We start from the raw sequence: 23270 nt of genomic DNA on the forward strand, positions 1-23270 counted from the left end.
TCTCGATGAAAATCCAAAGCTTCCCATCCTCCTCGAAGAAAGACGTAACCCATGAACCCAGACGAACCCCCTGCCCCTAAAACCAGGCGAGAGAAGCAAAGAAGCCCTTGTCTGCAACGAAGTGTGGGAAAGAAGTTTCGCAGCCAGGCCCAAGCTGAATTTCCACGCATCGAAGACGGAGCAATGTTGACTTTTCGGAATCGACGGAGGAAAATCGCCCCGTTGACGGAGGAGGAGAAAAGGGCCCAAATTGTCAGAATTGAGGGAGAAGTTAGCTGCAAAAGCGGGCGCAAATGTCGGAGCAGGATAAGATTAATCACAAGAGAAATGAGGTTAGTGCTGTAATAAGACAAATGGCATAAATCTGATTCAACTATGGCGGAAGCCCTCTTCACTAACGGATATTTGTTGGACTTCCCCGCTGTGTATCGCGGGGATACTTCTTAACAAGGAATTATAGGAAATACGCAAAAAATCCACAAAGGAAACGCAAGATATCAAGGAGGAACTCCAGAAGAAAGAGCGTTTGAAAGAAGCAGCAGAAAAACGACGGGAAAGACAAAATGAAATAGAAGCCAGGATGCGTGCAATCGCAAAGATCGAAGCCGATAAGGAGGAAAGACGGCAGCGTGCTGCGAGAGAAAAAGCTGAGCGGGAAGGTAGGACGCCGCCACCAGCAGCTGCGGTTACAACCCCGCTTGTTCCCGCGACGTCGAAACCGGCTTCGGCGTATACAGAATGTAGACTACGATTACAGACGCCGAAGGGAAATGTTATCAAGACGTTCCCTGTTGACACGACTTTGTTCGAGGTGGCGGCTGCACTGTCTCAGGAGGGTGACATGGAAGTTCAAAGTTTTACGCAGAACTTCCCTTGGAAGGTGTACAATGAGGAATCGTTTGGGGAGACGTTGAAGGAACTTGGGCTAATTCCTAGTGCGAACTTGATCGTGAAATAGGTGCTTTTCTTCCTTCTTTCCTTTCTTTTTTATTTAATTATTTATTATTATTATTATTATTATTTAAAAAAAAAAAAACAACTCCGTTGTGATTTAATTTCCTTATCTTTTCCTTGTTGCTTGGTCGGCCTGAGAAGGTCTACACGTTTAAGGAGAACTGAGAGTAACGGATCTGGCATAACGACTAAGAAGGAGCTAGAAAATCCCCCTCCATTGATGATTTGACAAGTCTTTAAATCTCTAGCTGCAAAAGCGAGATTTTTGAGGCGGCTTGCCAATTATACGTCCACAATTGCAGTGTTGGGAAGCAGTGGGAGCGCTCTATGCTGCTCCCTGTCTTTTATGAACTCTCTCGCTTCCTTTATACACCTTATCAACTCTACCCATATCTATCACCTAGGGAGTCCAAATTGTCCAATATTGTTCATCCATGGATATTCAAACACCATTTTAAGCATAGGTCACCTCACAGGATCTAATATTGAATGATGAGAAATAAATACAATGAAGTTTTAGTCAACATTGGATCTTTGCCAGCTCATCTCCGAACAGCCAAATGGAAACACACCCATGCTCAATAATTCCTCTAGCACTTCAAGTTCCTCAGTGCATTTCAGGTTTACCATTCGAGGTAGCTGTCTGGCCGGTTTCGAGTATGTACCGCACGCGCGACCATCCATGTCGTTGATGCACGCGCCATGTCTCAGGAAATGACTTCTGGCAAAGACCGGACATGTGAAAACAGCTGAGTAGAGTTGAATTCATTGAAATTTACTCTCCACTGACGTTAGAATAGGTTGCTTTACGTTTTCAGCATCATTGTAACATAGTCTTGAGTTAGAATGAATCTACCCAGCGATTGGAGGGTCCCATCAAGCTCATGAGGTGATCGTGCTGCCGAAAGAAGTTTGAAGTCATTTATTTGTTAGATACTGAATAACAACCATGCTCTTGTATTTTGAGAGGGAATTTATAGATTAACCGGGTCGTATTTCTTTTGGGGGTTTTGAAGGATTGTTAAAGGCGGTGATTCAGAGTAGAAAGTGTCAGTCAGCTTAGCTCAAAACAAGCATTTTCACAGTCTGTCTGATAGCAATGGAGATGAATCATGACCCGATTAGCAGCAGCGAGAGTATGACGGAATGTAAAATGAAGCTTTAAATAAAACAAAACAAGCATTGGTCGTTGGAACAAGAGTGGTATACCGGGGCCCTGCCATAGGGACGATTCTGATATCACGTGAACAGGGCACCGTTTCAGCGCAACAGACGCGTCGAACGCGTCTCCCAAACCGGGGCCGTCAAACCAACCTGCTTAACCAACCTCGCCTATAACATCTTCCCCATTACCTAGGAACATCCCACATTTTTTGGACTAGGCAGAGTACCAGGTGGCTTATGTGTTTAGGGTTGAATCACGGACATGCCAGCGTAAGCCTCATGATATCCACCTACGTTTGAAGTAGCTTTTGTTGAATCCAATTATTTACACTACATCGGAATTTGAAGCGTAGGTGACCAACATCGGCCTGGCCCTTCCAAAATGTATCCATCAACTGTCGGGAACATCACAACGAATCCTTTCGAAGCTCCTGAACATCGGTTAAACCAATACACTGCTCAACAAATTTCCACGCTGCAAATTCGTCTCGATAAACGATTAGGCCCCGAATATATCTCTTCCAGACAGGGCCCCGGCGGACAGAAGGTGCATTATCTAGCTGCGGAGAAGTGCATCAATCTTGCGAACGAAGTTTTTGGCTTTAATGGGTGGTCTAGCTCCATCCAAAATATTCAAATTGATTTTGTGAGTTGATTTTGGGATGCCGACGGATAAGTGTTGAGGGAGTTTGAGGCATAGGTACACGAACCACTAGGTTGCTGATTCTGTATATTCATTTCACCAGGTCGATGAGAACCCGAATACGGCAAAAATTAGCTTGGGATTGTCTGTGATTGTGAGAGTGACGCTGAAGGATGGGACATTTCATGAGGTTTGTTTTTTTTAATGGGTTGTGGTCCGCCACTACGTACTAATATTGGACACAAGGATATTGGATACGGACACTGTGAGAACTCGAAATCGAAAGCACTAGCGTTTGAGAAAGCAAAGAAAGAAGGGACAACAGATGGTTTGAAACGGGCGTTAAGGACCTTTGGCAATGTTCTCGGGAATTGTGTCTATGATAAGGAATACTTAAGCCGGATTACGAAAGTGAAGGCTGTTCCTGTCAGTTGCAAGGTTATTTTTTCCCCCAGCTTCCTAGCCAAGTACTGAATTATCTCTAGTCAAAATGGGATGTAGGAGATTTACATCGTCACGCAGACCACACTGTCGTTAAAAAGGAGACCAATCCTATCAATCCTACCACCACTGGTGCTTCCGATCAGTCACTCACAGCGGGTGCTGAACTTCCACCTCGATTACCTGATCCCCCTAGTGTTAAAGTAGATGAGACACTTCCATTAGAGCTGGAGTGTGAATTTGGAAGTAAGTCTCATGTCAACTTGGCACTGATCTATTATCCTAATCCTAAACAGGTGATTTGTTTGACGAGGCGGATTTTGGAGAATCGCACAGTGTTCATCCCGATGAAGTGTCAACAGATCCAGAACAAGCTGAGCAATTTCAACGGAATCCACAACAAATTCCTGCGATTTCGCATGAGTCCCGGAAGAATATTCCAGAAAACATAACAAGACCTTCCAATCAAACCGTCACGCCCTCAAAGCAAGATAGATCATGGGCAGCTGGCTCTGCTTCCGCCGCACAACCAGATCTCCCTCCCATTCCTGGAGAGCGATTAAATAGACCCTCCCTCCCTCAGACTTCTACAAATCATTATCCTCAATCAAATTTCAGAACACCTTCTGGCCCAGGGCTTCAATCATTTCCACGAAAAGATGCTATACCTATACCCTCTCAACAACCAAATCGCACTCCAAATCTTCCCCTCCCTCTCCCAAGCGATCAACTAAAAGAGGAATCCGACGGTGGCCCGAAGGATAACGGAAACGCTTCCCCAACCAAAGCATCATCCCCATCGCCTTTTGCCTCTCAGATTCCTGAAGACAAACGCCCTCAGGATCCAGCTGGCGGGTTCTACTCTGCTCGTGCAGCTGACGAGTTAAGGGTTAACCCGTACGCTGCAATCAAGTCAGCTCCAGCTTTTGATCCACATTTCGACAGCCCCTCCATACGAAAGACGGCGGGAATTAATCACAATACCTCAGCTCCGGTTTTGCGCGCCGCAGTTGGCATCAACTCTCTACAGTTTACAGATGCTGGTGGCAAAACTGTTCCGTCAGCTAGCCAAGCTCAAACTTCTCATGGAGCAAACAACAATGGCCATGACTTGACAAAACGTGGACCAACCCCCGGCCCTATTGGTGGTAACGGTAACAGATTCGTTCCCCCAACAGTTAGGGGACCTACGACGACGAGTTCGTATCTACCACCAATACGAAAAGTTATGACAAGAAGTGCCGCTGCCGGTCTTTCACCTGCAGCAAATCCCTCAATGAATCCCTCCCAGGCTCAAAACATAAATGGAAAGAGGCCACCTCTCACTGATCTAACGAACGTTGGAGGCAGCGAAGGATGTAATGATCTAATGAAAAAATCCAAAGTCGGCGACGGAAACAATGTTTCCAATTCCACCACTGCCTAATAACGGCAACAACCGCAACAATAACATGAATATCTACGAATCATTCATCCAAGCCGAACGATGTTTCCTTTCCGCAGGCCTTACGAGTATTAAATACATACTTGCGCAATTTTGCCTCACTCATTTTTATTGTACGCATTACGAGACATTTGTCTGTTTCACCCCTGGCCAACATTTTCGTTCTTCAGTAAAAGGAAATACTGGGCAAGGCGGAGTATAGGATGGGATCTTATATATATTATGGTTTGGTATTAGCAAAATGGAACATAGCTTCTATTTTTCCCCCTTTTGTCACCAATCGTGTTCCTTCCCGTTTTCTGTTTCTCTTTTCATTGCCAATCTTTGGGAGACTTGGACCTACAAGGAGAGTGGTCGCAGTTGTTTCAATATTTTCATTGTTCATATATTTATATATAGTTCGTGCTTACATTCCTGACGAATAGTTAAACACATTGTACGGTTTTACGTATTTTGATTTTGGAGCTCCCATTCCTAACCAACATCTATTGACCCAACTAAACCTTATCTCTCCCTCCTTTAATGAGCGCTATACCCTGAATAGGTCAAGATATCGTTGAGTTCATTTGAGCTCCTTAAAACAGTAATGTTTTATATGCAAATGGGGTAAATTACAAGGAAATTTAATAAATTACCTCCTATATATTTATTTTTTTTATTTTATTATATAATTTGTAGCGAAATTTAATTAGATATTTATTTAGACATACAACCTTATCGTACTATGTCCGATTATTTAATATTCATCTTAGCCCTTTCGAGTGCAAATACTCTCCGATAAAATCATTACGATTCCCCGATATTGACATTCTGTCCGAGATTCTAATTCTGTACCTGCTAAGATGTTAATTAAATTACCTTGGTAATATAAATAATAATATGTACTGTTAGATCGGGATAACTATAGGGATATAAATATATTTATTTTAAATATTCATTATTATTATTATTATTATTATTATTATTATATATATTATATAACTTTTATAATCTATACTCTAAGTAATTTATTTAGGCTAGCAAGCAAACCTGTTTGCTATTTAAGCCATTTTAGCATAAATTCGGAAAACTGAAAACTCGCAAAGTTTAGTGAAACATGACGTTTTGCGGGAATGCTAGGGAACTGATCGGAATTATGCTTCGTGCATGAATTGGATTCTCAAGAAATAAATGCTCAAGTATTTTTAAGAAGGCCGATAACACTTACCAGAGCAATGCTTTATACCCAAGATATGCAAAGAGCGGCCACGGGGATACTGTATTATGTCACCTGAGTAATGAAATACACCAAGGAAAGGTCGAGCAGGTTGCAACCTGCAGCGTGTGGAATGGAATTCAGGCTACCTTTCTTTTTCTTTTTCCATTTTTGGGGGGATTGGGGGATGGGTGGTGAGAAAGGGGCTTGATCGAGCAAAACAGACATCCTCTGGAATGCAAAGTCACAGACGTTGGAAAGAGGAAAGGAAGAGAAAACCCATAGGGAGAAATGTGAAATTGACACACTTTTGTCAATTTCGCAAGTGCTTTCCCACAAAACCACCCGCTGCTCCGATATACAAAAGTAATGGTGACAACTCGCGGTAAGGAAGCATTCCTAGGCCTACCATCAAAGCTCGCATTTTCGAACCATTTATTACCGCAGGAAGAAGGAACTGGAGTTCATTTAGCTCGCCCACTTTGAGGGCGTAAGGCCGGACAAGTCCTTGGGCTTTGGCGGACTACTGCTGGGGTTGGATTCCGTCGTGTGTTTGGATTCTTTAACACCATACTTCGCCATTTCCTTCGCAAACATATCCGGTCGTGGTATTTCGTGTCTCCTACATTTATGACTAGGCAACGTGGGTGTTCCTTCTGGCGTAGCCCACTTGGAGGCCTGCAAACCATCACCTCGTGGCAAATAAATTTTATGTCGGAACCCTTATGTGTGGCTCCCGCCGTGTAGGGATTGTTGCAGTTTTCCTGTCCAGTTGGGAGCTGAGGCTTCATTACTTGGATACTGGCATTGGGTAAGGCCCCAGAGCATTTTAGAGTCGCCGTAGATACTGGAAGTTTGGAACTAATGACGATGGAGTGGGCTTATCCGGCACGCTAAAGAGATTCTGCGGAGCTGGGGTGCTGGGAGACTGAGATGTAATTTGTTCTTCCTGGAGTTTAAATAGTGCTCCAGAATACTGCATCGTTGCAGCTGATGTTGGAAATTATGCTTTGACCCCAGTTCCACACGATTGGGCTCTTCGCTGGGTTGCTGTGGGACTACTGACATTGCGAGAAAAGGGGGGTGAAGGCTCTGTACACCATTTTGGAATTGAGTTGATGCTACCACGCAGTTTACGGTGGCATTATTGATGGGACAGTTTGGAGGACTACCATGCTCAAGGGAATGATGCAAAACCTTAGAATATTGCTGTGTCGCAGCAGAAGAAGCAATGTTTTTTTGTGGAGATGCATGTATATTCCACTGATCATGGGAAATCTTGGGCAGACTAGGAGCGTGTTTCATATATTGACATGTTATCGGATTATCAAAGATATGAAGCGTAGCGAAATCGATGAGGTGAGATGTTCTGATTAGCTGGGACTACGGCCTGTGGGACAGACACTGGTTCCTCTATAACAGAATCGTTGAAGGCAGGGAAGGGAAACGAATGCTGCCACCACCACTTATCATCTTTGCGGTTGCTATATTTGACTCATTGTTAGGGGAACATCTCCCTGGTAGAAATGGTTGCCTATAATATCATACGCTGAAGTGGTGATTAGAGAAGGGTGTATGAATGGGAGGCATGTGACTCGTAAAGAATGAGGCCTGTTGGGTACATTTGTTGGGGGTTCCGATGATAAATTCTAACAGCCGAAGTTAGGAGAGAGGGGAGTTTCCTGTTTTCGATCCCCGGGAGGCGTCGGCGCTTCCGGCACCATCACCATCTCTTGGGCACGCCAGAATCGAGCCGTACTCCTTTAGATGCTTCCTCCTCGGGCCACTGAGAGTGAGTATCCCCCAAGCTAAGTGTGGTGAGGGGGGTCACAATATCGGTCTACATCTCGATAACTTCTGCCATCTCCTTTTCCAGTTCCTGTCTGCGACCTAGCAGATATATTCCTATACCAGTTGACTCAACAGGTTTGGAACCGTCCTCAATGATTTGATTGACATGATCCAGTTCCTTTCGTAGCCTATCGATAAGGAGGTCGAATGTATTCTCCATAGCAACATTGTTGGTTCTGTCGTCTACGATTTTGCCTTAGCCTTAGCTAGTTGCGCTAGCTGGCACTTGTGGCACACGAATGCTGATATAGCTGGAGGCGTACTATCCAGAAAAGATGCTTCAAGAGCCAGTATATTTCCCGAATCACTAATTCGAGTATGTAGCGGAGATCCTGGACCGGATATGGGTTGACCTTTGCGTACCAGATCTACGAGCAGTGTTGACTGGTCTGGGGTGAGGCATGGTCTGGGAAGACTTGATCTAAACCCTTTATCTACCTTTAGTTCGCCTAAGTTGGCCGACTCACTTCCAATGCTGCCGGAGGGAAGTCTAAATACATGAATAGCGCAAAGGTGTGCTGCTATTGACTTAGAGGGCTGCTCAAATACCATACGAGCTTTTCATGCGGATCCTCCGCCATCGCAGCCCCGACATCTGTATTTGCTGGAGGTTTAGATATTCCTTCCAAGACCATTTCTCCTTTAATAGTAACTCGTTCCTGATTAGGAATTCCTTCCTTGGTGATGTCGTGTTTTGGGTGAACTGCTAAGGCCACATATTGGGTTGCGGCATTTTGGGAGTCCTTGGGGATACCTGAACATCCAGCAATGTTATGTGCTTTCGCCATTGCCATGAAGTCCGATGGACCGGCAAGCATCGCTTAAAGTTGGGACTTGTAGTATACTGGAGTCAGTTATGGTAAACAATCTTCCAACTTACTCTGGATCAACCACTCGTCTATTTCTGACAGCCGTAGCACGGTTCCGTGCATGAGAATTTCTATCAACCTTGGTGAATGGTGGATTAGCAGCGACGTTCTCAAAGTTGTCCTTCTTTACGGGAGTGTTTTCATCTCCGTCATGGCGTAGCGTAGGGTCTAAGTATCGGCGCCGGTTTAGGGAACTTTCGGCGACATTACTACCGACAGCACCAAATTTAAGTGGTAAAAATGCAGGGTGGGTGGCACTAATATATAAGTGACTATACAGAAACAGAATTCAGGGGACTGAGAGTATATTCACAGTGGTGGCTTTGGAAATTTGCTGCGGCCACGGGTTCCGGTGACAACTCCTCGACCGCCTTCTTTGGAAACTCTAGCGGATTGTTTACTCTTTACATCGTCCTTTGGAAGGTAATTGGGAGTTTGAATATATTTCTGGTCGCCTTTTGCTATAATCGTGTCGCAGAGTTGGACACGATGGCTCTGTCCGGACATCATGTCACCCAAGTCTTCTAACTCCACATCTCCGCCGATTATTTGGTGGGCATCTGTGCATTAGAATCAGCTGAAACATAGGAAAGGGCAAAAAAAAAAAAAAAAAAAAAAAAAAAAATTGATGACGTACTGTTCCAGGCATTCAGCAGATCTTTTTTCTCCTTGGTCATCCGGTGAACTTCAGAACCTTTCACATTAATTGCCGAAATTGCTTCAATTTGGTCCAGTCCAACATGGCGGAACTTGTTGGGGGCATCAATGGTTGAGATGTATTCACGCCGTGCAGTGCCCAGATCGGCCTTGATGGTTATATTTGGTGTAAGTATAGGTAGATAGCCAATCGCAAAGCTAAACTGAAAAATATTTAGGTGAGTGAATGTGATATACCATTTGGAGCTCTTGCATACGCTTCTGCCCCTCATCTTCATCCATAACTTTGGTGTTGGTTAGAGCCAGTTCGCGTAAAACGGGATTGATTCCTTGAAGGATATCAAGGGAACACGTACTGAAACCTATCCTTCGAAGACGGAATCTGTAGAGAGATAATGACAGGTCCCAACGGGTTAGCTTTCCGCTTATTTTGACGAAATCAACATAAATTGAGACAAAGTCGTGTTTAGAAGCCAACTGCTGTAGAAGGTTGGAAAGGCTAGAGGCGATGGTGGATGATTGTAACTTTCAGCAAAAGAAAAGAAGTTTGCACTCGATGATATTCTCTGCAGATTATGATGAACAAAACAAGCTTGATGCGGTTGCTGAGACTTAGGAGAATTTTCAACAATAATAACATGACAGACTGTACCTCAGCAACCAGGATAAATATTAAGCAACAGGAAGAAGCCCCATCCCGGTTGTTCCATGCTGCAATGACATCAATCCTAAAAAAGGAGAAAAGTAGATTGATTTCAACAAAAGGGGTCAAAATATGAAACAGAAAATCCACACAGAGAGTAAATATCCACAAAACCAAATCAATGCAAGATGCTTTGATTAAAGTTAATGAAACAAACTATCATGAACCTGTTATCTGACTATTTCTCCAGATGACAGATAAAACTGAGCGTTTCTTTGTATGAGCAATATGTGCAGTTATACTCATAAAGCTGCAGGATAACTTCATGCAGCCATCATTTGAATTTCCATGACTTAACGGAACATATTCCGGTAAAGAGTAACTCAGAGGATATGATTGCGTAGTTATGCTTGATATATGTTGTACGGATGCATCACTATAGAAATTATGACCCTGAGGGGCACGGAATTCAGCGAAGAATTCCCAAGGGTTTTTTTTACTAACTATACCCAATGCACCTGGTCGTGAGAGGAGTTACCAAAAAGTACTTTACTTTTCGGAAGCGATTTGCGGGTACAACATTGCCGCAGGAGAATGTACGGCAAAAAGGGTATCTTACATTAAAAATAGGAGCATGCTAATGTCGGCAGGCACCATAAACTCCAAATCTCGGCAACATGTTTGAACATTGCACTGTAAATAGCAACAGTACCATAGGGTATCTAGACTGATCATGCATATATGGTAAAGGCACAAGGCAAACTTGAGGTATATCTCCAAAGTTAAGAGGGAAAGGGTTCAAAGCAGATCAGGAAGATTTTCACGGAGCAAACATTCAGAGCGACTCATATTCTCGAACAACACGTTGAGAATTTCTGAAAAGGGCCTTGCAAATTAAAAACGACGGCCAGCGTAACGTCCAGCGAACTCCCCCAGTGACTGAAGACCAAGTTGTGCCAAGAGTCGAGCGTGACGGTCTCGCAAAACTGCTCGGTAATAATTCTGTTAGCCATTTTGTGGAGATTTATGGGTGCCATCAGTGAGAGAAGATATTTGCAGAAGGACTGAGAAAACGTCGCATGTAAGAGCTTTGGACGTTTCGTGTCCGTGATATACGTCGAACCCATCTTGGAAAGAAAATCTTGAGATGCACACCTTTCGAAGTCACTCGTCTTGCGAGAAAAATAAGCTGTGCGGTAGAATTATGAAAACTATTTGTACTGTACATAGATATGAAAAATATACTGATAGTCGGACAGTTAGACTCAACCCAGAATCACAGAAACACTTGGAGGCAAGGTGCAATGATCACTGGGTTCCATGTTTCTAAAAAAAATTAAAAAATAACATTACATACCCAAATCCGAGCCAGAATATCATTCTCAACACAAAGGTGGGTTTAACATTTTTTTTTTCCGCCTTCATCTGTAAGTTGAAAAAATCCACGAGTTAGAGTGCGCAATCCTATGGCAGGAGGTAGGAGGTTGGAAACCTACCTTTAATAATCTTTATGATCACTTGCACAAGACTGGTACACAAGACCACAACACCGAATAGAATACATGCGTACGCTGGAATTTTTTCCTTCCAATGGCCACGACTTAATTTAATGTAGCAGAGCGGAGGTAGTATATACGCCAAGGCACATGCACTTGTAGCTCCGATGAGTTCAAACACCGCGCCCAAGTCGCAGGTAAGTAGAGATATGATCACAGATGTGGCAACTAGCGATGAAGTGAAAATAACATGCCGGGCGGGATTGTAAGGCTCGTCAGGAAAAAAGAAGGTCGTCATTACAGAACGGCAGACAAACGCTTCCAGCGGTAACGTAGCAAGCATGTTCAAGCCAAAGCAGCTAGGTAGTTAATTAGCAACAAACTCTTTTATTATATTATCTCAGGTTAGATAAGAACTCACAGTCTTGCAGCGTTTACCATAGCATTATCAGATGGGAAATTATTCAAAATGTTGCCTTTTGTTTTATCTCCAAATGTAAAAAAACCTGCGAATGCCATAACAAGGCACATTATCATTGAGACACCCGTCGAGAAGTGTGTTACGAGTGCAAACCGGTCCAAGGTGGGCTTTTTCAGAGAGCCATATATAAGGAGGCTGTTGTGATCTGGGGAGAATGTTAGTTTATAAGAGTATAGAAGTAGAGGGATTTGAAACCTATCATACGGCAAACGAAAGCTAAATATATAGGTTAGCATACGGTTCCACGTCTTGAAGATATATTTAAGTTTACCGAATGATATGACACCAACGGCTTGGAAAAAACCATTGCCCTGCATAAAAATGAGGTGTGATGGATCACCTCTCAAATCGTCGGCTACCTGGATCCCTTCAACAATCACAGTCACCACGATCACAACCATGGAGATCAGTGCAAAGGTCGATGCCTTTGCCAGCTGCTATACAATTAGCCAAGTGTCAAAAAAAAAAAAAAAAAAAAAAAAAAAAAAAAAAAAAAGAGGAAGAAGTGCACTTACCTTTGCGATATCCCGATAAAGAGATAAAGGATATGAAACGCCCAAAACAAATAGGACAATGATGGCTCGCCGATCGGTCAAAAGCCACAAAAAGGGCATATCCTTCAGTTTAGGAAAAGTTGATGCGAAAACATGTGGAATTGTATCTCCAATAATGATACAGAATGCCACCATGCCTCCGAATGCAAATGCCCATTGTGCAATGGATATTGCTATTAAGCCAGGTCTTCCAAAGCAAAACTCTACTGTTGCTTGGAATGAATCCGCGCCGCTCAGTTTCGAGTTAATGACAATAAGGCGGATAGTCCAGTCAACGGTGATGGTAAGACCGAAAAGAAGTATAAAGCCTATTAGTAAACCCGCTTGTCGGAATGCGTAAGGCTGTCCAATAATCCCCGCGCCAATTATGCTGTTCGCCATATTCATAAAGGCGTTCTTTAGTCCGCTCTTAGGGTGCATATTTTCCAAATGATTCTCAAGGAAGAAATCATCCGAAATAGCCAAAGTGACAGTTGGCGCTTCGAAATCCGTGAGCAGAGGGGTAAGTTGGCCGGTACTGCTTCGTGATCGGGACGCATTGGCATTCATATAATCCTCCTCCTCAAGCACTGAAGATGGATGGCCATTATGACCATTTCGGTCCTCTTCCTCCTCCATATCATCGTCTAAAACAAATCGAACTCGGTTTGGAGTTCTTGGGATTTGTGTCTGGCCATTGGAAGGTCGTACTGAGATCGGGGAGGCATCGGGTTTGGAGGAGAGCGGAGACTGCGGAGATGATTGCGAAGGAATAGGGTGCATTAACGGGTCGTCATCGTTGAAAGAAAGGAGGGAGCTAGCTTCCTCCCCATCCGCTTCATTTGCTTTGGTCTTGCGAACAGCAGATCTATCACCTCTGGGCATAGCGAAGTGTGGAACTTGTTGTGGTTAAGGAGTTTTGATGGTTTGGCTAATTGAAGTTATGACGAACTAACATCACGTGCTAAATATTCACGAGTTGCCAAGTTAGAGCTGAAACCGTGAAATACGATAGCCATGGCGTAGCAAACTGTTCCTCCTAATCCTCCCATTCATCTCCTCCTTTGCTGATCGTCTCAGAGCTTCCAAAGGATGTGTGATCTAATCCTTGGAAGCTCCTATGTTTCCTTGTCTTTTCCGTGCCACACACTGATATCGTCCTGGAACCGATACTTGTTTCAAGCACAATCGGCCAAGGCAGTTAGTTAAAGGATGGACCAAACTTCGACGGTAACTAATTACTTGGACGATCAGGAAACCCTTTTCTTCTTTCGTTGGCTTGGGGTTTCAAAGACGCGGACTAAGAATCACAATTAACCAGGTGGCTGTTTCTCACAACGCATGGAGCAGTCTATTCTCTATAAAGTAGTTAATTACTGCAAATGCGTTCCTGGACGGTGCGGCTCTTGCTGGAGGGGTCACGACACCAAACCTTACGTCAACGTCATCCCTCCCTTTTTTCCCCTACAGTTCTCCGTCCTGGATAAGCTATATACACAGTTTCCATTGCCTATTTTTGAAGTATACCGGAATGTTACTTGGACTTCTAGACTGTCGGGGCCAAATTTCTCTTTTCTCCCCATTGCCCTTGATGTACGGCCTCGTTGTCCCATTCGCTTTCAAGCCCTAAATTTGTTGTCGATATGTTGCACAGTCATCTTGAATTGGGCTCAAGGATGCATATCTATAAAGATAAGAAACTCCAGCTTAGAGTGGTGACATCGGCAGAAGTTTCTCTCTCGGAGTCAGCAGAATTATTAGAACGTTCAAACTTGCTCGAGTCTATCAAGTCTGGGGACGTTTGGATCTCCTCAAAATCTAACTTGGAGTTGAAGATTTCTGTTCGGATTGAAAACAGTTTGCACGGAATTAGAAGCTCCCCTGGCCGGATATTGGAAGAGATAAAAATCTCTTTAATTAAATCACAGGTCAAGAGCCAAAAATGACCCATCCTTCCTTTGTATTCCTCTTCTTTCTAACCTCTTAATAGCTTTGGCACACCCTTCAATTTTCTAGATTATCACAGGAAGGGGAAACACCAATTTCTCAAGATGGATTTTGCCAACTAAACCTTGTCTTTGAGTTTCAGAAGAAAATGGTGCACATTCCGTCGCCTAAACCACCACGAATGCCGTACAGTCTAGAAATACGTTCTGCAGCTATCGAACCCCCTCCAGGAGTGACTCGACTTTGCCTTCAGGAAATTGCGATCGCATTCAACTTTTCATCAATATCTATGAGCAATGGCCACGATGACGGGTTGGGAAACGTGTCCAGATCCAGTAGTTTTGAAGATTTGACTTTCATATCACCCCCACCGTGTGGTTTCCTGGTAGACACTGTCTGGGCGGACCCAACGGTGGATGATATCTACTCTTCTATTGATGGATCCCAAACAACAGCCCGTACCGACGAGGACTGGATGTCTCTGGATTACGATTCTCCGTTTTCGAGCCAGCAAACCTCTTCTTGTATCCATTGTACAGTCGTAACTCCCAAGCACACAAAACCTCACCATACCTGCAAGTCTACAAGTCAACTATTTATGACTTTACTTGATACTGGGTTCCGCACCTTGTTATGTCAAACCCCTCCACGAATTCTATCTAATATTACTACGGTTGTTGAAAAATCCGGACCCAGTTTAGCAGATTTTGCACCTACTATCTTTAATCCCGGATATGATGTCGTGAGTCCTCTTTTGCCAAACAAAACACCACCTTGGATTTCTATTTAACTGACAGTTTACGCATGAAGAGTGTATTCCAACGAGCACGTTTCATCCCCATGATATCCAAAGGTATAGCCGCAATGCTTGACCATGCTTCTCCTGCTGGAGAAATCCAACTAGAGCACCCTATACTCGATCCTGTTGACATAGGCAAAGCTTGTGATCCTGAAATTAAAGGTAATGGTACTCCAAGTCCGACAAACAACAGACCTATCCTTCAATCCCTTCTCTGGAAATCAATGCAGCGTCGCCTTCTCAACCCCGAGGCATCCCGTAAACTACCTAGTATTACAGCGCCAGATGATGTTATTTCGCACCCCCAAAGTTATAGCGAAGAATTTTCTCCATTACCCCCAACACCTGTATGTCGCAACATCTCGGAATTTGCTCTTCAATCCTCCTTGCGGGAAACAGCCAAAAGCACCATGCCCGCAATGACTTTAGTTTCAACCAACCTAGATTTAACAAATCCTTCCAACGCTGCCCACATCTCGGATACAGAGTGGTGCTTCTCGGAAAATAGCGATGGCGGTGACGTTACACTCCTCACAGACCAAGGCAATGACGACCATATCGAAAGTGATGATTATTTCACCGATCCATTCCAAATCCATGCTTTGCACACCACCATACCCCACACCAGCCTCACCAGAGACGACCGCAATCATGACCTCCTTGACAACAACGCTAACACCAGAAACGAAGAGCCTCAATCTTACCACCCCTCCGTTCTCGAGGACAACCTTATCATGCAAGAGGTTCTCAACACGACTTCATGCCAACGCCCCCTTTCCAACCCACATACAGCAACCCTTAAAAATTCAGACCCAACCCCACCATCGCCATCCAATAGCGGCATGGAAATCCTCGACTCGTCCTCCCCGATCTTGATATCAGGGGAATCCATTCTCCCTCCCGCAATCTATACTTTTAATACGAACGAAGGTGGTGGCGAATACTGCGATTCTGAGATGCTGTTGCTGTGACAATTAACGGCGAAGTATAATTTATGTTGGGGAAGTCTGTACTACCCCCCTGCCCATTCACTGTACAGGAAGATATATTTTGGCCAGTTGAGATTTACTTTTACTTCCTTTTTACCATCCCTCAAGCTTGCCCCAAATTCATTTCTCTATTTCATATGGGGAACATATTACTCCGAAATTTCTTCCTCTGTCGGATGTTTATGATGCAATGATGCAATTCGATACAGATATTACTATAGACTATGGAAGCATTTTTTACAGAGATCATTTCACGACTTCTCCACATTTAAAATGGGACTTATTTCTAAGGACAGAAAAGGGGGAATCTACCTAGGTAGGTCGGTATCACGATTTTACTTCGTACGATGCTCACGGACAAGAAAAAGTGAAACTAACCAAAACGGGAAAGGGATAGGGGTTCAGGGGGGAAGCTGCAAACAGAGAGGTAAAATTATTCTACGGTTCAACCAAAACTTTAAAATTTAAAGAGTTAGATCATCAATCACCCTTGTTTCTTTAACATAGACAAACTTCATTGCATTGACAAATTGTCAAAGTGAGTGAAGAGATCAAGTAGCATAAGAAAGACTTAAAACCTTGAGTCAGATATATATTTATATAATCCATGCTCTGTCAATTGGAATATATATAGAGAATAGAACAGAATAGTACATATGAAGGATGGAATGTGAAGAAAATAAAACCATGAGATTCAGTTAGAGAGAGGGAGAGAGAGAGTAGGATATCAAAGAATCAAAAGAAAGGAGTATTTAAGCAAAATGAGCAAATAACTTTTTTTCCAAAAAGGGCGAAATGGAGAGGAAACAGGAATATATAGGTATGTGTCTGGATGTATGAATGGTACATAGATATAGATAAAAATGGAGAGAAAGGGGAAAATGGGCGAATAAATCAGGCTGGAAAATACGCCCGGATCGTACAATCCGCTTGCGTACCCCTTCCCGCTCAAAAAAAAGGGCGGTAGGGTGAAAGGGAAAAGGAAAGAGGGGAAAACAGCGAGGAGGGAAGAGATGAGAATTGAATTAGAATAATAACGAAAGTAGGTAGGAGGTAGATAGTATGGAAATAACAACAAAATTAACAGGAGGAAGGCAATTCCACATATAATAAGGCACACCGGAGCCGGCCGTAGTATGTAAAAATGTATACAAAAATAAAAATTAAAATTAAAATCCGAAAACCCACCTGATGATCATGGCGTGTCGGCCGTAAGAGGAAAGAAAAGGTGGATGGGGAACAATGAGCTGCATCAGTATTATCAGCGCAAAAAAGCATTTCTAAACGTCAAAAGCACGAATAGGAAAGACAAAAGAGGGTCGCTGATAAACAGGACACACGCTGCATGATGGATGAGAGGGAACGAAAATCAAGCGTATGAACCAACAATCGAAAAATGAAGCCATAGCTGAAAAAGTTCCTAGAAAGTAGATATGGAAAATCAATATGCAACACAGCTCATCAATCCTTTCTTCTTTGTGTCGCTGTGCCCATAAGCCACATAGATAAATATGGCTGTCAAGGCTCTTCTATCACCTTACCAATCGTGTGTGACATGCGTGCGCCACGGGACATCGATCCATCGTTCCCGTTCTCCAACTTTCCATTACTATCCTCTACATGATTTTCAGCGGCTCGCCCACCACTGTGTTCCCCGATGCTTGCCAGTCCCCCTTCGGTTGCAGACTCCTCTTTCATGCATGCATTTTCCAATATATTTGTCCATTTCCCACTTGCGCCCGCATGGCTGTGTTTCAGATGTTGTCTAAAATGGTCTGCCCTGTAAAATTTCTTCGCCTGGTTGCATTCTCCGAACTTGTGCACATTTGTCAAATGGTCGATTCGACGATCCCATTCAGGATGTGGGAAGTTGGTGAATTCATCTCCGCAATAGCCGCAGGTGTCGTGGGAAGGGCCCGTGGGTGTTTGACACGTAGGAGAAGCAGATGGATGGAAAGCAGCTTCATAGCCGGACAAGGCAGCGCAAGACCATGAATGCCGTCGTAGATGGAGAGAGTTTTGATGGCGTTCAGCTTCGTTCTTGTTTTTAAAGCGTTTACTGCAAAATTGACAGGTGTATTGCTTTTCCATTTCATGGGAGCTAGAGACTAATTAATTACATTTCACACCAAAGCAATAATGAGGTGCCATGTCAAAGCAATTAGCTTACCGTAATTCATCTGCAGTCTCGAATTTCTTCGGCTTCTTCGGGCAGCATTCGCAAATATGAAGGCGATTTAACCTGGGCGGGGTGGCCTTCGATACACCCAGAGTATTCGGGAGTGACATGTTGCGGCCTGATGGCCCACTTTTTACATCGGTATGATCTCGATGATAAGATGTTCTTGAGGATGGAAGACCAGAAAGTGATTTACGGGGGTTTGGGCTCACAAATCCCCTTTCGTATGGCGGATCCACTTCTGTGGTAGGGGAAATTCCTCCAGGGGAAGGTCGATCATATGAAGACAAGCTGGTCATGCTGCTGGCTGCAACAGAGAGTCCCGTGGAAGATGCGTAGGAACCAGTTCGCAGACTCGCAGAAGACACTGAAGAAATGGATCCATGGCTTGGCTGGTACCGGGCACTAGGAGATGTGCAGCCGTTGAAAGGAAATCCAGTTGTCCTCCGTTGGTCAAGATCACCATTGATTGTACTTGTATGAAGGGCATGTAATTCGTCTGAAAATACTTCTCGTGGGGGTGAGGAGGCCCTTCGCTTCATGACCTGCCTTGACGGCGACATGCTCTCTACATGGATCGATGCTCGATCATCAATACTTAACTGTCGCGATTGAGCTGATTCGTCAATAGAAAACTCTAATTCCGAATCCGGGAAAATGCTCTGGTCATAACTGCCCCGATTAGACCGGCTCTGTACGCTGCCTGCATCGTTGTTCGGGTGGTGCATGCCTGGAGAGAGATTCCTATCCCGAAAATGGTCGAAATCTAATTGATGATGAGTTGTGCTATCAACACTTGGGCTCCGATAGCTGACGTAATCCGTCCATCCTTGTCTTGTGCCAGGCGATACTCCAGCAGATTGAGGTGTGCTGGCCCATCGGGGTGCTGCATCACGAGGACTCAGAGAGCCGTCTCCAATTGATAAGCTGGAAAGACCGCTTCGGTTTTTTGAGTGGAATGAAAGTGTCGCAAACTCTGTATGGCCGTAACTCCCAAGGCTGATGGATGGCCGAGGTGGGGAGCTTGATTTACCTATTTTAGAGAGAAGGTGTTGGTCGTACGCATTGGAGGATCGTTCCACACATTTTTCAGATAGTGGTTTTTCTCCTTGCAATCTAGTTGAAGAAGAAGGTGAGAGGCAAATTAGTATATATTACTGAGAAGAGTTTATATTACCAGCATTGTGTCTAATCATGAGATGGTTATCCGACCATAACAAGTCTAAGCAGAGCATGGGGAAGGGAAGGCAATAGAATCAACGAAAGCATAACAAAAGGTCATGACGTTGCAGAAGAGGACGGGGAAATACTAACAGTGGATTGGGAAAGCTAGACGATATTGAACCAGAAAAAGGCGCATCCCTCGACGTCGGGACTGCAGATCTGCAATTGAATTCTGGTGTGACTTTGCTGGCAATAGACATTACGGCGCCCTTTTTGGTATCCTTATCAAAATTAACCCCTTCAGTTCGACAAACCAGCTCAGGGCGAGTGTGACCACCACCCACGAGACTTGATGAGGGTTTTATGGGAGGGAGTATAGGATTCCCATATTCTCCTTGCTCGAAGCCATTCCTCCACTTCCATCCAGAGTCCTGGCCAATTGCGAGGTCCTCAATGTACCGAGGTGGCGGTAGTGGTGGTGGTGCCAGAGGCTCCTTTGCATTTGGGATAGTCATTGGTCCAGGTGCGGAGGAAAAGGATTGGAGAGAGGGATTGCGCGCCGCAGCCCTGGTGGACTTGGACGGAGACTTGGAGGAGATAGAGGAGTGACGGCGACGAGGGTAAGGAGAATGATTGAAGTCACACACGAAAATCGAGGGCGGCGGGCTCATGAGAGGGTTGTTGTCCATAATAATCTAACACACGAACCGCCACCAGCTGAGCATCCACGTCACCGGTCCTGAAACAACAAAAAAGAAAACGAGAGGCAGCCCGTTTAAAAGGCCCGTCCGTATAGGTGGAAAATATAGTGGCGACAGTGGCGATGGAGGGAGGCCTGTTCCCATGGGCTCAGCTGGGTGAGCAACAAGCGCTGGTTAATATCAGCCACCAAGCACGAAGCGAATTGCATAGGGCTTAGAAAATGAATGACCAGGTAAGTGGAGAAGGGAAGGAAATGGGCAAAGGGAGGGAGGAGGAGATAAGTGAGAACGGAGAAGACATAGAGCAGACAGTGGGGATAGAGATAGGCAGGGTGGCAGAGAAGAGGAAGAAGGGCATGGGGGAGAGGAGGAGGGGAGGAGGGGGAGGAGAGGGAGAAGAGAAGAAGAGGAGAAGAGGAGAGGAGGAAGACGGAGAAGGATAAGACCGGTTGAGTGGTTCGTTGGTGTGTGGTCGGTGATGCTGAGATGCAGGCCGGAGGTTTAGCAGGAGCTAGGGCTTGGGCTGGGCGGGGGGAGTGGTTCAGTACGGTACGTATATACATACATACATACATACCGTACAATTACAGTACTATTCACAACAAACATACACACCCCGACAAAACAGTATTTACGCACTGATTACTCGCATACCTGGAGACAACTGTCCAGTACATACAGTAAATTACTATAAACCAGAGCCGGCATGTGTGTACAATTACATACGCCTTATGAGTTTCTTTCCATTGGATCCTATACCTCTGCTAGGCTGGCTCATTGCCCTGCGGCTCCGGGAATTGCTTGTTACACGCAAAAGGCGTGTTTGTGTTTGTATGGTCGTAGGGCTGAATCGTGTACACCTAACGATGCAAACGTCCCTCATACGCTATTTTACCCATATCCTTAGGTTCCATAAAAACCATGTATGTATTTACATACGGTATTTTGATACAGCCATACATACATTATTACGTCATCAACTTCTACAGAATCAGTCGACTAATATTAACACAACTTAGAATCCAACAGGCAAAAGTCAGTCGTATTTCTCACCCGAGGAGATGCTGCACGCCAGCTATTACTTTTTTAGGATTTGAATTCGTTGTTTCTCGGCTCTACAGCAACTTCTTAATACTAATATTCTCTTTCTTGTTTTGTTCATCCTGATATCCTTCTCCATATTTGCCTGGATCCTTCGGTCTCCAGGACACTTCTTAAGAGCAATCATGAAACAAGAGATTATGCGTTGGGCATGTCCGGCATATCAGGCAAACCCCGCCATTAAGAAGCCTGAAGGCCAAACCCTTATACCGGTACTTTCAAGGTTGGAAAACCCAAACCAGCAACATTGGTCTGTTGTCGATTTGATGATCAACAAAGTTCTTCTAAATAAAAATGTTTTTTGAGGTGTGAAGGCTGCTTAAAGAGCGTCAATTTTTCTCGAACAAAATGGGGCCTTTGCCCTCGGTTTTCAGCGAACAGGCCTTGTCCTGGTTAATTAGCTGCAATGGCAGATAACGATTTATTAATGTTGATCATAGCAGATCATGATCAGGGGGCCCTGGATATCAAATGGTAGGCTCCGGGAGAAATCAACTTACGCCCGTTTCCCGTTGTCTAGATCGCCAATAAATGCAGTGTGGTTTGCAGATTTGAATGTGGAATCCATAAACATTAACACTTAATGGATGTGTGATCTCCAAGATTTTAATATCAAGGTGGGTGCCGTCAAAGTCATATCCGCACTTCCGTATATCTATTTAACCCCAACATCCCATCATCCGGCATTCAAAGCAACCAATCCACATGATTTCACAGTTCAAATATTCAGGGCTTAAATACCACACAAACGAGTCTAACCACCCATGGTTAATTTAAAGTTCAGAAGAGGGAAACATCTCCACCAAAGTAGTATTGGAAATTACCTTGTGTTTTCGAGGAAGTCTTTCATACTAAAATTAGTGTGATGGTATAGAGCGATCAAGTGAGTGGTGAAATACGTTACATTCCCATACCTGTATGTATCATACGTACGTGCAGTACCTTGGCAGTCGACGTCAACTTTAATGCCCTAGTTGACCTGAGCGGCATTCCAACCGTTGGAATGTGCACAAAAGGCGCCTGCAACTTTCCACCATCAAAACGTTATACAATTGTTTCTCATATATTGAGTCGCAGTGCTCGAGAAACTGAAATTATTGCTTTCTCTGGTTGATTTGATGACGATGACCATGAAAGTAGATGCTCTTAGGTTGATTCGATTCTCTATCAAGATTAATGGCTTCTATTCATACCACCCTTCTGCACACTGGCCGAGAAATCGGAAAGTCAACGCCATTTTGCCTGTGTATTGCAAATTTCAGGATCGGACAATACACATTACACAGGCCAATGTCCCATGCATGTCTCAACAGTTCCTCAACCATTTTAGCGCATTCTGGTTGGTTGGCGATTAAAGGTGGAAAGTGTGGAAGGACAAAAGAAAAAGAAATATGATGTGTGTGCCCGGCTTCAAACGTGTAGCCTAGTAGGGCTGTGTCTTAAAAGCTTTGACTTCTCTTCCCCACCTTGATACAGGTGTCGAACTGGTGGCTTGGTAGCCCGACGTTGAATCACAAATTGATATACACATTTACCAAATCTAGCTGCACCTTTTGTGCACACATTCTCTTTCATGAACTCAAATCAAAATCTTCTGCAGTTTTATCAAGAGACATAACGTTTTGACCTATTGTCTTTTTCGCTTTGCCTTTAACTTCTTCTCCTTTTCCTTATTTCAACTGGAATCAAAGCCCCTAGACCAATTAAAAAAATATTAAATGAATAAATGAATAAAGGGAGCTTAAAAAAGAAAACCCGTGCAACCTATTTTATTTCCCTCCTCCACTTCATTATTTTAATTTAAATCTCGTCTTCCACCTCGTGTCCCACAAGATCATGGCCGTATGTCCGGACTCAGCCTTGAAAGCTGGACCTGCTTGCATGTATTGTATTGTATTGTATTGTATTATACTCTATTGTATTGTATTGTACTCCGTAAACATAAACATTCCCGTGAGGTTGTAGGCGGTAGTGGCTTCAGATGCCCGTCTCGCCCAGCAACACAAGAACTGAGGAACT

General features: G+C 44.1%; 8 protein-coding genes across 8 annotated transcripts; 3 read left to right on the top strand and 5 right to left on the bottom strand.

Annotated features, from left to right (window-relative positions):
• Window positions 1-293: 293 nt before the first annotated feature.
• PAAG_07571 (hypothetical protein) lies at window positions 294-958 on the top strand (the record flags this gene model as incomplete). The annotated part of the gene is made up of 2 exons (XM_002790226.2): window positions 294-332; window positions 461-958. The coding sequence occupies 2 exons, from the start codon at window positions 294-296 to the stop codon at window positions 956-958; spliced, it is 537 nt and encodes a 178-aa protein (XP_002790272.1).
• Window positions 959-2500: 1542 nt separating this feature from the next.
• PAAG_07572 (RAD52 DNA repair protein RADC) lies at window positions 2501-4628 on the top strand (the record flags this gene model as incomplete). The annotated part of the gene is made up of 5 exons (XM_002790227.1): window positions 2501-2764; window positions 2865-2951; window positions 3008-3187; window positions 3247-3448; window positions 3499-4628. The coding sequence occupies 5 exons, from the start codon at window positions 2501-2503 to the stop codon at window positions 4626-4628; spliced, it is 1863 nt and encodes a 620-aa protein (XP_002790273.1).
• Window positions 4629-6309: 1681 nt separating this feature from the next.
• On the bottom strand, window positions 6310-6823 carry PAAG_07573 (hypothetical protein; the record flags this gene model as incomplete). Its single annotated transcript, XM_015846262.1, has 2 exons — window positions 6310-6463; window positions 6690-6823. 2 exons carry the CDS (start codon window positions 6821-6823, stop codon window positions 6310-6312), a joined length of 288 nt encoding a protein of 95 aa, XP_015700745.1.
• Window positions 6824-7503: 680 nt separating this feature from the next.
• On the bottom strand, window positions 7504-8510 carry PAAG_12426 (hypothetical protein; the record flags this gene model as incomplete). Its single annotated transcript, XM_015847916.1, has 4 exons — window positions 7504-7627; window positions 7686-7875; window positions 7956-8167; window positions 8242-8510. The coding sequence occupies 4 exons, from the start codon at window positions 8508-8510 to the stop codon at window positions 7504-7506; spliced, it is 795 nt and encodes a 264-aa protein (XP_015702455.1).
• Window positions 8511-8568: 58 nt separating this feature from the next.
• Window positions 8569-9500, bottom strand: PAAG_12427 (hypothetical protein; the record flags this gene model as incomplete). The annotated part of the gene is made up of 4 exons (XM_002790229.2): window positions 8569-8818; window positions 8875-9121; window positions 9199-9421; window positions 9456-9500. 4 exons carry the CDS (start codon window positions 9498-9500, stop codon window positions 8569-8571), a joined length of 765 nt encoding a protein of 254 aa, XP_002790275.2.
• A 1637-nt stretch (window positions 9501-11137) lies between these two features.
• PAAG_07575 (vacuolar amino acid transporter 2) lies at window positions 11138-13256 on the bottom strand (the record flags this gene model as incomplete). Its single annotated transcript, XM_015846263.1, has 5 exons — window positions 11138-11187; window positions 11358-11716; window positions 11779-11983; window positions 12110-12272; window positions 12354-13256. The coding sequence occupies 5 exons, from the start codon at window positions 13254-13256 to the stop codon at window positions 11138-11140; spliced, it is 1680 nt and encodes a 559-aa protein (XP_015700746.1).
• Window positions 13257-14014: 758 nt separating this feature from the next.
• On the top strand, window positions 14015-16088 carry PAAG_07576 (hypothetical protein; the record flags this gene model as incomplete). Its single annotated transcript, XM_015846264.1, has 3 exons — window positions 14015-14299; window positions 14362-15060; window positions 15129-16088. The coding sequence occupies 3 exons, from the start codon at window positions 14015-14017 to the stop codon at window positions 16086-16088; spliced, it is 1944 nt and encodes a 647-aa protein (XP_015700747.1).
• Window positions 16089-17624: 1536 nt separating this feature from the next.
• PAAG_07577 (hypothetical protein) lies at window positions 17625-20138 on the bottom strand (the record flags this gene model as incomplete). The annotated part of the gene is made up of 3 exons (XM_002790232.1): window positions 17625-18207; window positions 18277-19401; window positions 19600-20138. The coding sequence occupies 3 exons, from the start codon at window positions 20136-20138 to the stop codon at window positions 17625-17627; spliced, it is 2247 nt and encodes a 748-aa protein (XP_002790278.1).
• Between the last annotated feature and the right edge of the window lie 3132 nt (window positions 20139-23270).

Source organism: Paracoccidioides lutzii (assembly GCF_000150705.2).
Source record: "Paracoccidioides lutzii Pb01 unplaced genomic scaffold supercont2.26, whole genome shotgun sequence".
Lineage (NCBI taxonomy): Eukaryota > Fungi > Ascomycota > Eurotiomycetes > Onygenales > Ajellomycetaceae > Paracoccidioides > Paracoccidioides lutzii.